General features: G+C 39.6%; 1 protein-coding gene across 5 annotated transcripts in view; it reads left to right on the top strand.

The window, feature by feature from the left end:
- Positions 1-12,580, top strand: part of FHIP1A (FHF complex subunit HOOK interacting protein 1A) — an 87,220-nt gene that overhangs the window by 41,944 nt on the left and 32,696 nt on the right. For 3 of the 5 annotated variants that reach the window (XM_050337875.1, XM_050337877.1, XM_050337873.1), the window contains 3 exons: positions 4,666-4,781; positions 8,632-8,861; positions 10,226-10,852. In XM_050337875.1, coding sequence (XP_050193832.1) covers positions 8,760-8,861; positions 10,226-10,852 — 729 coding nt within the window. In that variant the 5' untranslated portion in view covers positions 4,666-4,781; positions 8,632-8,759. The remainder of the gene's footprint in view (positions 1-4,665; positions 4,782-8,631; positions 8,862-10,225; positions 10,853-12,580) is intronic. The other 2 variants (XM_050337878.1, XM_050337876.1) reach the window with 1 other exon arrangement.

Below are 12,580 nucleotides of genomic sequence, written 5' to 3'. Positions count from 1 at the left end.
TGCTATGCCCTTTGGGGTTGTTTTTGTTTCTCTTTGAAGCTTGGTATGGAAGCACACTCACAGTACAAAGTTTTAAACTGAGATTTGTAATGCCTATCTCACACAGTACAACACCAAGCACTTCGGTCTGTAAGCCTTGGACATTTTAATTGCTTGGTTTTCTGTAGAAACAGGCTTTTCTGGGGTCATCAATTTTGGTAGTGGTGTGGGAATGAGCCAGCAAAGTTAAAGCCTTTGAATTGATTTCAGTTCAATGACATCTGCCTTCTTTAGTATGTAGGTAGAAGTGAACTTTTCTGAACTGCTATTTCTAAGGATCTTTTTTTCCAAGTTTAGTTTAAGGTTTCAATATCCCTTTTGTAGCAGCTGTCTGCTAGTAGCAGACAAGATACCTCCATCTTACTGTGCCAGAGCTCTACTAAAAATAGAGAGATATCTATCTCAGATTTTAAAAACCCCAGCTGCTAGTTTATTCTTAAGTTTTTAACTGATGTAATCTGTATTTTGAACCTCTAATTGTCACTGAATTGTTACCTTTCTGTAATAGGCCAAATGTGAGGAGATCAAATACAACAGAGAAACAGGTTTATTATGTTCCTCATATAAAAGGAACAAATTGTGCCACTTGAATAGCAACCTAATTTTTTCTCTCCCTTGCCTCAGATTTATGACCCAGGGATATGAATATGTAGTTCATTCCTCCTGGGACTTTGCAAGAGTAACTTTAGTGATTGTATGCTCTCGAGATCCAGTGAAATTGCCTGTGTGCAAATGCATGTGATAGATGAACATGCCCTGTGGTGTAACAGGTAAATGGGGCCCTCCCTGAGGAGGCCAAGGTCTCTTTCAAGTATTCTGTGTTGTTTAATTACTGTTTTCTTGAGCAATCACTGCCATCTCTCTAGCTTTGGTAACATACTGTTTGATGAACTGTCTTTGCTGGTTAGCTGTATACCTTCCTGGACCCACTCTCTGTGGTTTTAGCTTAACCCATCAATACATTTTGGACCATACCATACCCAACTGGCATCTCTGTTCTTTTGTTTTGGCTGACACAATGCAGTAGGAGTCTCTGAGGGCTTGGGATTTGGCTTAGCCTGTGTCCCAGTGCATAGGCTTGCCAGCAGGGGTTGATCCCATTGCTTGCCTTGGAAGCAAGCCCGTTCGTGCCATTGTAGCACTCCTGAACTGGGGCGGTCAGCTGGGCCTCCTGATTGTCACTGCTGCTTGTTTACTGTGGGGGAACTGCACGTTCATGTGTCTGGAGAACCATGTACTTATTTAATGTCCTAACCTGGATCTCCTAATGTGTAATGCCACAGGATTATATAGATCACATGAAGAGCTTAGTGGTACCCCCATTGAGCTAATGCGAATCTACAATAAACATGTGAGTCATGTAGCTCCACAGACATTTGATAGAAGATGAACTGTGTTTTTTAACTGCAGCAGGCTGACTGTAGATGGGACAGTAATATTTTTGTCTCATTATAAACATACTCTGTGTGTGGTGTCTCTTTTGAGATAGATCATTAGGCAGTCTCTGTGGGGACAAGTCACAAGACATTCTTACTTTCATGTTAATAAGTTGGATTAAATTGTGCTTGATGAGAACAGATTGATATTTTGATTAACTACATTGTTTTACAATTTGTGGTGACTTGTTCTCTGTTAGGATTTTAAGCAGGTAGCTTTCTCAGTGTAAAACATATCTTCTCACACCTACACATGAAAGGCATAGTGTCTTTGCAAACACTGGGTAGAAAAGCTAGATTGAAGAAAGCTGAGTAAATGTGAAATGTTTGCTTGAGGCAGACAAAGGACAGGACAATTGTTGGACTGCAGCATTGAAACATGAAAGAACAGATGAAGAGGGAAAATAATTGTTCATGTCGTTTAAACTGTCCCTCTACTAATTTTCTTCAGCTTTCTTGCTAGCAGAGCTTCTGAAGGTGAGTAGGACTTAATGAAAATGAAGATCCTTTGATGCAGTGACTTTTAACCACTGATGGTTCCTCGGTTGCCTACCACAGACCTACTGATCTCCGGTGAGCATCTTGTAATCTTTCTGCACTCTGGTGGAGACTGTATAGATTTAGGGTGGGAATGTGACTGTTTTTCATAGGCTTTACTTTTGCAGTGAAATTTAACACAAGCACTGTGAATCCTTTCCTTTGAAAGGATTGATGTCTTCCTTTGAAACACTATTGTTAATAAAATTTAAACCCTCTTCCTAATCATAGTCCCTAAAGAAAAGCTGACAAATTTGGGCAGAAGGCTTTCTTTTCAATCAAAGGTGAACAAACCCTGAACAAGGTCCCTTTTAAGCTGGAACTAAGTTGAGGCATGTGAAAAATTGCCACTCACTTTTCTCCTGCTTTCCCTCATCCACTTATCAGAGACTGCAGAGGTGTGATTTCATACCTGTGCGTAAGACCATGTAATTTCCCACTGCTTCTTTGAAGTGATCTAATTTCAAGCCCCTTTTATGCTATGCTAATCCATGAAAACATTTTGATATGTACTGTTTCTTTCACTGCCGTCGAGGTTTCTCTGTTTGCTCTTGTGTGCCTGGACTGACAGGGTGCAGAGCTTTGGCCGGTACAGCAAAGGAGTGCAAAGTATTATTGCTTGTGTTCCTGAACTGTTGGAGAACATGGCATCTTGGGCTCTCAACAGAAGACAACCTTGATAATTAAACTGAAAAGCCATGCAACATATTTTGTACCTACCTTACTGTATTAGGCTGTGCATCTTTTGTCTTTTTGTTATGCCTTGCCCTGGAAACCCCAATCTTGCAAACTACTGTGCTGGTTTTTTTTAGTTCAAAGGTGAGACTTTTGAGAAGAGACACTCCATTGGGAGGAAATGGACTTCACAAGGGATTCTCGCTAGGCTGATCTTCCAGTGTACTTTGCAGTAAAATAAGTACTTTTGTTGATTGGGGAGTTCAGCCCCGTAATCAGCAGTGTAAACGGGTTGATGACTTACAGATTTCTGGAGGAGAACTGCAAGCAGATATCCTCCATGAGTCTGGTGACTGGGTCTCAAGCTCATTAATGTAGAGCTGCCTGGTGCAGTTGTGGACTGCTGCTTTTTTTAAAACTGGAAATAGGCTGAGCTGTACTGAAGTTTTCTGCTCTCTTCCATCCATCCTCTTCACTTACCAGAGACTGCACAGATGCAATTATAGACCTGTGTATGTGACTGTACAACTTTGCTGCTGCTTAGGGAGAGACAGGTGCTTCCTAGTATGTTTGTATATGCAACACTTGACCTGATTTTCAAGGAAAAAACCCCAACCAACTAACTGGGTCTATACTGAATGCTATTTAATATGAAACAAACAGAGTTTATGAAAGTGGAAATTAGTTGCCTAATTTTTCAAAAGCTGTTGTCCAATTACAAAGAGAATATACGAAGATCTTAGGAGAAATAGTGACTTATCTCTTTAAACCTGAGTTCCTCATGTGTGTGACATGTACACTGGTGCTTCTTATTCCATATGGGGATTGTTAGGTATATAAAACATTGGTGGTGGGGGCAGGTACCTCATGTAGGAGAAGAGGGATTAGAGTATTGTCATCACAGGTAATTGAAATAGCTCTAGAAGGCGTATGTAAGTGGACTTGACCTTGTGATACGGTTAAAAACCCGATAGATAAGATATGAAGGGTTTACCTGCTTAAGAAGGTTCTGTTATTGTGTGGCAGAGTAAAGGTATTAAACTGAGCAGTGGCTTTTGGAAGTAGAATTTTGAATGGCCTGCATGAGAGGTGTATTCACAGTGGGTAGATTAATAACTTAATCAGGATTTAGCGGAGACAAAAGGCTACATTTTTGGAAGATGTTAACCATGAAATGATTAAAATAAATGGTTATATTGTTCTTAGTAGCCCTCAAGTTCACCCCTACCTTTTCTTCTATGAATCTGTGTTTTATAAATTAATTTATTTGCTCACCTTTGGACTCATTGTGATCAGGTTATTTGCCCTGCTTGACTGGAGCTAGTTTTACTTCACAGAGAACAATGTGATGTTGCACTTACTGTTGCACATTGCGTCTTGCAAAATGATCAGGAAAACCTACGCATCTAGTAACGAAATCTGCTTGCAATGAATATATTCTGTCTGCTACTGCTTTAACTAGCCCAGCATAGTAACTTCAGATTGATATGTATTGGAAGATAGTATCTCTTCCAATTCATTTACTTTCCTTTTTTAAAATAAGGATGCTGTTTTTAGAATCTACTTTGTGACCACTTAAGTTGTCAAAAGCTTTTTGAAACACTGAGTTTGGAGTCTTTGAAGCCTACACAATCTAATAGTGTTTTGTATTACTGAGGAAATCACAGCATCCCAAGATGCTTTTGAAACTGGAAATATTTGCTTCCTTGAGGGAATTGATTTGAACTTAGAAATATTATTGCACACTGTATTCTGCTTGTTGCTATCTTGTTACTTTTAGATTAGAGATGATTAAAACCCGTAGAATTGGTGGCTGTGAGGGTAATGTCTGTGTTCTTCGACTGCTCTGAGATTTCTGATCCAATAGCTGGGCTAGATGCAACTGAACCTAGCCCTAATCAACAATGTTTGCTGCAGGCAAGTTGTTTTCTGCTAATAATTTAAATTTGCTATTTTTGTTCTTTGATGCTTTGTACAGGCTTTTTATGATGACTTTCTGCAGTAGGAGTAAACGTTCAGAATGAACTATTGGAGATGTTACTGTTTGTCACCGAGGGACAAATGATCTTTTTGTGATTATTTGTTAACAAAGCGGTAAGTGGCTTTAACGTTGTGATTGTATGTATTTGCAGTATACTGTTAGGTGGAGGTTTTATTTATAGTACATAAATGCTGGAGATGAATTTGCCATTTTACAGTTTGTCAGTCACATACTCCCAAAGATCTGTGCCAAGCAATGGGATACTGTTTGTGCCTGTAATAACAAATACAGTTAATGGACCAGACAGGATGAATGAAACATCGGCTTGAGGAGACCTTCTTAAAAAGTTTCTGTGGCTGCTAGCACAGACATTTCTGGAGTTAGCAACACTGAAAGCGCTTGCTGTTCTGATCTAACTCTGACAAAGATGCAATTTGAATCAAAACAGCTGGCAGCTCTAAATGACCTGTGTATCTGAGAACTCCCTGTGTTGTCGTTTGAGTGTCATTTGAGCCCAAATTGGGACTTAGAAATAGCAAGAAGTTCTTAAATATCTTAGATAAATAAGACCTTAGGGGATGTTACGGAGGAGATGAGGGGGCACTTGCTTGTCTTGAAGACTTCTTTCACCAGAGCTGTATCTGTTCTTTATGAATGGTGACTAGACTTAGGATATCCTTGTATAGGAAAAGGTGTCAGTACTACAAGTGCAGACTGTAGCAGTCATCTTCCTAGGCAGTAAGCTGTTAACAGAGGCAGGACTTGGGTGTTCAGTAACATAGTGGTGGTTATAAATTCTTACACAAACATCAGTAATTAAATACCACTGTTGTGGAAATTGAGCTTTCCTACTGGACACATAGACATAACAGTGGCTCTGTCACTGGACCTCTTGGCATCTTTGTGTATTTTAAATGTGTGGCAAGATATGTACCATTTCTGTTCACTTGAGGTCTTCTCATCGCTGCAGAGTGTAGGCAGCATGTCAGGAATCTGAAGCACCAGTGTGGAACCTGTACCACAAAAAAGTTTGTTTAGAGAGCTACAAGACAGGGTGGTTGTTTAAAGGAGGGTCTGTCTGATGGTGAGGAAGTGAGTACTGGCTTGATATTTGAGAAGTAGCATCTGAGACTTGGATAGGAAAGATGCACGAATTAAAAAGAAGAAGGAAGAAGAAGAAAGAAAATAGTGAAGGCCAAGAAGGACATAGAACAGGTTACAGGAAAAAAGAGGGTAATAGGTTGAATAGCTTTGGGTTGCCCATGTTTGGTAACATCCTAGAGCTTTGCAAGCATCTGGAGAGTCTTACATCACTGATCTTTGATTTTTATTGGAATTCTTGAAGAAAACCATAATCTCCCTTATTGTTGTTTACTCACTGAAATAGTGGAAGCAGATCTGAAGTTTCTGATTCTACTCTTGGTGTCATACTGCTGTGCTGCTGACGGAATTTGCCATGTGATAGCTAAATGTGTAATATCAGTTTCTTTTCTTTAAATTCTTAAACAACACGCAGAGGCTACATTGAAACAACCTCTACGATGCCCAGTCAAGCAACTCATACATTCCAGAACTGAGCTTGCCTCTGCTTTGTTAATTAAGTTCTCTTGCTACACCTTCTGATACCATCTTTAATTACGCAATCACATTAGTTTTTCCAAAGCTGCTTGCTTCACGCACAGGACAGATCTGCTAAAAGGATGAATCGGAGCTGTGCAGTGAAGGACACTTTTGCCTGGAGGAGTCTGCTGGACTTTTACAGCAATGGAAAGATTTCTGTTTGAAAGAGAGTACTAACAAAGAGGAAATTGGCAGGAAGTGGGCATGTGATTTGAAGAGTATGCCAACTAAATATTCTTTGGATTACTAGCTATGGTATTAGGCAAGCTACTTAGAGCAGGCTTTTTCTAAATGGTGTCTAAACGTGCATCTTGGTTCCCGAGTGTTTTTTGGTAGGAATGTTGAACTCACAGAGCTGCAAACACGTCATCAGAAGTTGTGTATTTAATGTATGGTCGTACCTGCTTAAGTCGATAAAACCTCCCAGATCCCAGGCCTCTGAAGCCGGGTTCTCAAATCTACTTGGTACTTTTATCTCTGATTATTTTGCTGTGATTTTCTTTTTGTTTGGGGGAGTTTGTTTGTTTATTTGTTGTTTTTTTTTTTCCTCCTGATGCGGAAACATCAGTAACGTAGAAATAGTACAGTTCATTTTTACAGGACTGTTTAAGAAGTAGCAGTATACAGGTAAATACCTTCAGGTAAATGAGCACATGGAACAAGCTGTTGGGAAGGAGAACGCTTGAAAGTGTAAGGCCTGTATAAGCATGGAAGAGTTAGGCAGGTGAGAAGTGTGGGTGGAGCAGGAGGACAAGGGGTATAGACTTTGGTGATACTTTGGTGGCTGACTCTCATGAGGTAATTCTCACTGGTTTTGCACAGTACTCCCCAGTGCATCTGGTTCCAGGTGGTTTGTGATCTGGAGAGTAGCTTGTATGGAGTGGCAGCTTCATTCTGGAAGTGACGTTACCCAAACAGATAAACTGTGCAAGATTTATGCTGGTTATGCTGGCTTCTTCACACTGGAATGTGTTATCTGCAAAAAGGACGGACTAGACTGTGTCAGTGAGAATGCTTAGCAAGTGTGTAAGAAATGCATTTTAAATGAAAGAAGCAAGGAGTGGGGGGGTGGCACTGATCATGCAGTTGAATCTTCAACATATGAATATGTGTGTGTGTGTGTATATATCTACACATGGGGAATGCATAACCATTTTTTCCTGTTTACTTGCCTCAGAAATCTTAAATGTTGTACCCTGTGTGTTTTTTGGACTCTTTGAAAATGACAAAAGTTGCTGCTACTTGTGAGACAGGCTGTATGTTTTCCTGTGCAAGCAGAGATGTCCACTACAGAGAGAAGATTTTCATCTTTTAAGATATGCACGGGGAAGACCCATCTGTACTGGCAAAGAATTGCTGTATGGGCTTTGGCAGCTTATGATACAAAAAAATTCTGTTTGTTGTTGGGCTCCTTCACCCTTCCCCCCCTCCCTGCCATGGTCCCAAACTGAAATAAATTAAATGCCTAGTTGGTTTGTGAAAAGGAGAATAAAAATGTAAATGTTATGGAGGATAAGAAGGAAAGCAGGGGACTCTGTGGCTTAGATATTGAGGAAATAATATATTCTCTTAAGCCTCTCAAATATCTGGAAGATACCCGTCTTTGTTTCATTTTAACTTTCCCCTGCAGGTGTGCAACTACTTTGGTACTCAGATATCTAGGATATTAAATAATGGATGAAAGGAATGTTTCAGTGTTTGATCCTATTTTCATAGTCCTTTAATATGACATCTCAATTTATTTGGCTTTGGATACATGAAGGTTTTATATTTTATGTTGTTTGGTTTTGTTTACTTTGGTATTGATACAGATGCACCCTTTTATGTGAATATGGTACTCTACAGATGTTTTCAACTGTTTATGATATGGTTTCTGGCAGAAAACTTCTAAGTATTTGTAATTATACCTATTATTGGAAATACTGTTTTTTTAAAAAAATAGAGAAATAACCTTTACTTTTTTTTTACCTGTGTAATTCTATGCAGCATTAGTTACCAAGCGACTCTGAAGAGAGATGTGGTCAGATGGCAAAAGTGTCATAACAAACTAAAAATGTAGTGACACGCATAAAATGTTTACTGCATAAGCTTCTGTTGTACTTGTTTATTTAGCACCTTATTTCAGTCACTGATCTCAAAAATTTGAGCTTCATAAGCTATTATCATGAGCAGAAGTTTGAGATTGGTCCCATATTACATACTTAAAAAAATTCTATCCTCAAACAGAATTAAAAGAAAAAATGTTTTAGTGTTCTCTGAGTATGCTCTTTTTTGTTAGGCACTATAATTTGATGTGCATAGGTATCTATGCATTTCTTTTTGGTTTTGTTTTCTTTTTAACAGATTTCTGTGGATACCAAAGCTCAGAACACCATATCAATCTCATCATGACGCTTGAACATCTGTAGCTCACTGGAGGATTTAAAAGAATTCAGCATGGCCTAGTTGACTTGACCTTTGGAAGATTTATAATGTCCTCTGGAACCAGTATCAGCAAAAATCGGCAGGCTCCCCGCCTGCAGGGTGTTGACCCAGAAACATGCATGATAGTGTTTAGAACACACTGGGCACAGGTAATGTTAATTAGTTTTATTGATTTGAAGTAAACTGCATTAATAGGAATTTGCTTCGTTCTTTCTTTTGGGATAAACCTGAATTGCTCAGGAACAATTGTCTTTCATGCAGATTGTAGTAGATAACAATGAATCATTTTTAAAATGCAAAGGAATTGACCTTCCAAGGTATGGTTAGCCTTTACTAATCACACTTTGAACTGCAGATTTGCATCTAAATGGAAGTGGTAGGACATTGTAATATCTTACTGAAGGCGTAGATCTTCTTACTGGCTTTCCTGTTGATTCACTGTGACTTGTACCCTGCTGCAAACTTCTGTGCTTCCTTTCCTTGTGCTGGGTAAGGCTTGCCTATCTTTTGTGAAGTATATTAGATGCATAGTGCAAAGCTGCATGCACTGTTGTTTGTTATGGATAGATGTAGATTATACGCTTCAGCATATTCTAAAAATTGTTTGCATGTCATCAGGATTATAATTGCTTTCAGGCAAAGATGTTTTGCTCTGAGCACCATACTTTGAGGCCTTATCTGCTGCAGTGACATGAATAATGGTTTATGTAAAATTGATTTCTGTGCTGCTGTTTTTGTTGTCCTTTGGCTATCCCAAGAAGCAAGCCAGACAAATGGTGGTGCTTCTGAGATGTTCCCAGTGTCAGTCTCACTGAACTCTAGCGATGTTGTCATGTTAGGGGAGCCACTGTTCCTTTGTGGTTTTGTGGCAATTGTCCTCCACTAAAAGGCTAAAGACAATGCTTGTTTCACAATGAGCTTCATTGTTTGCGTGCACAACAGACTTTAATCCAGGGGTATAAGTGCTGGCACGACAATTATTGCTCAATCCTAAAACTATATTGAAAGTTGCACGAGTATGTGGGCATCAGTGGCCATTCAGTATCATATGGGATGTGGCAAGGAAAGAGCAGTGCTGTGGGGCTGCTGCTACTCTTGCTACTGCAAATCATCCCATGATACTGATACTCCTGAGCACAGTTACTCTGGGTGAAGAGCAGGTCCTTTGATTTCAGTCCTCCGTGACAAAGAAACTCACTTCAAACTGAAACTCAATCCCTGAACACTAAGGAAACCTAGCTTATCCCTATTTCAGAGAAGCCCTGGCTTTCAGCCATAGGACAAGTGGTAAATTTAGGTGCTTATTAGAAAAAATAGTGAACAAAAGCATTATGTTCTGGCCTTGTACATGTTAGATGTGAAACATTTAGTTTCTGTCAAACTTTCTCAATCTGAAAGCATGAAAAGATTCTATGATTTTTCTGTTAAGAATTTTGATTATTTTTTTCCTTGCAGTAGTAAGTGCATATTTTTTAAAATGCACTCAAACTGATCTGCCTTTGTTTCTCTTTAGGTTCTGAAAATCTTAGAGAAGCATGATCCTTTGAAAAACACTCAGGCAAAGTATGGGGCAATCTCACCTGATGAGGCCAGCACTGTTCAGAATTATGTGGAGCATATGCTTTTCTTATTAATTGAGGAGCAAGCAAAGGATGCCTCAATGGGGCCTATTCTGGAGTTTGTGGTCTCAGAAAACATCATGGAGAAGCTTTTCCTTTGGAGCCTACGGCGAGAGTTCACTGATGAGACAAAAATTGAGCAACTCAAAATGTATGAAATGCTAGTAACCCAATCTCATCAGCCTTTGCTGCATCACAAGCCCATTTTGAAGCCTTTGATGATGTTGCTGAGTTCCTGCTCAGGAACAGCCACTCCAACAGTAGAAACAGAGTTGGTCGTCCTCTTGAACCAGCTCTGCTCAATTATCGCCAAAGATCCCTCCATTTTAGAATTGTTTTTCCACACTAGTGAGGACCAAGGAGCTGCCAATTTCCTCATATTTTCCCTGCTGATTCCCTTCATCCATCGAGAAGGAACAGTAGGCCAACAGGCCCGTGATGCACTGCTTTTCATAATGTCTTTGTCTGCAGAAAACAACCTTGTTGCAAACCACATAGCGGAAAACACCTATTTTTGCCCAGTAAGTTGTTCTTATTTTGCGCGGTCTTCAGTGCTAAGCTAACTGTCTCTCCTGTAGTTTCTTAATCTTTCCTGTCTCTCTTGATAAAGATGTGTTGTAATGCCTTTATTTCTGCTAACAACTACTTCATGAATGATGACTCCGTTCAAACCAGCCCTAATGCCAAACGCAGGCTCGCTTCTTGTTTCCATACCAGTGTCTTGTGCTTTTGGGCCGGCACAAGTGTTTTTGCAGTCACACAGTGAATTGAATTGGGAAATCGATGGAAGTTGTAAGAGAACTCAATCAGAGGGAAACTTGTTCTGTCTCACTGTGAGGCCCCTTTATGATTCTGGGGCTGAAGGGTGTGAGAAATGGGAGTGAGGTGTTCTGAGGAGGTTGTTTCTGGTTGCAGTGCTGGCTTAAGCAGGCCATGCTTGCCACACTGACATCAGTTCAACAGTTCAAAAAGCAAGTGTGAAAACAGCAAGAGTGTTATAAAAATGTAATTTTTTTTGCAAGATAAAAGGAAGATTTGCTTGTTGTCACGGAATGGGATGTTTCTATGGCAGTCTCAGGCAAAGAACCATCTTGCTGTGTTTTGCTCTGTTACAAAACTTGGTAGTACTGTTCCACTGTTACATCTGGCAAATCAATCTTACTACATGAATAGAAAGCCTTTGCTGTTAAGTAATTAATCTAATTTAACTAACAAAGCTGGCCTACTCCAGTTTTACAGCTAAAGCAGAATGGAATACCACCACCTGTTTATTCATGCCTTATCACAGTTCGAGATTTGCAAGGGATGTATTCAAACCTTAGTATCATTCTCTACAAAAGTTGCTCTTGTGTGTCAGTTTTTGGACTGATTCTTTTATCTTCTTCATGGCTTGCATTTTAATTTAGTAAATGCCAGAGCCTCACATAGCTACTAAAGCAGGGAGCTGTAGAACAGAGAAGACTAGAATCCCTGACTTAAACATCACTGCCTGATCACAGCTGCTCCAGCCATAGGTTTCCATTTATTCTGAGATTGCTTTGAGCCATAAGGCAGAGCCAGGTTTACAGGCTAGGGGAGGCCTACAAGTTGCAAAACAAAACTTCTGAATGATTTCTTTTGGTCAGTTGTAAATATTGCATCAATTTATTTGTTTTCCTGATGAGAGATTCCAGTTGACCTTGTTTAATAGATGCTACTAAAGAATATGATATTGGTTCTCAAACTGTCCCAGATTCCATTATTGGATTCATGCTATAACTTCCAAAATTATATCTTCCAATTAATTAAAAAAAAAAAAAAGCAAAAAAAAAAAGGAAAAAAGCCTTATTATACTGAAGTTAAAAGCCAGCTTCCAACATCAGGGAGCCATGATTGACAATCATTCCAATTAGGAAAGCTTCTTGTCAAAATGTGCTAAAATCAGACTTTTCTGAACAGTAATGAGACTGGCCTAAGTCTATAGTAAGACTTTAATGTAATGCCATAGATTCAGCTTACTAGCTCACTGTCTTTCTCAAATTTGAGTTGTGATGAGCGGAAGAACAGATTTGGTTCTGGTGGAAGAATCTGTAGGTGTCAGTGGCCTTGCTGTACATCACTCAAATCAGTACAGCTGTTACCTCAGGTGCTCTCCCAAACAGTTACCACAGTCCTGTGCTGACAGGAGCCGTGTTTGGGTGGCACTGTGATGTTATCCCTGGTTCTGGGGCTGGGTTGGCATACAGGGTTTTCTTTACCGTGCCTTGTTG

The sequence above is a fragment of the Myiozetetes cayanensis genome, unplaced genomic scaffold (assembly GCF_022539395.1).
Source record: "Myiozetetes cayanensis isolate MyiCay16 unplaced genomic scaffold, myiCay2020 scf7, whole genome shotgun sequence".
In the NCBI taxonomy this organism is placed as follows: Eukaryota; Metazoa; Chordata; class Aves; order Passeriformes; family Tyrannidae; genus Myiozetetes; species Myiozetetes cayanensis.
The sequence above is the reverse complement of the archived record's forward strand: the minus strand, read 5'-3'. Positions and strand labels throughout refer to the sequence as shown.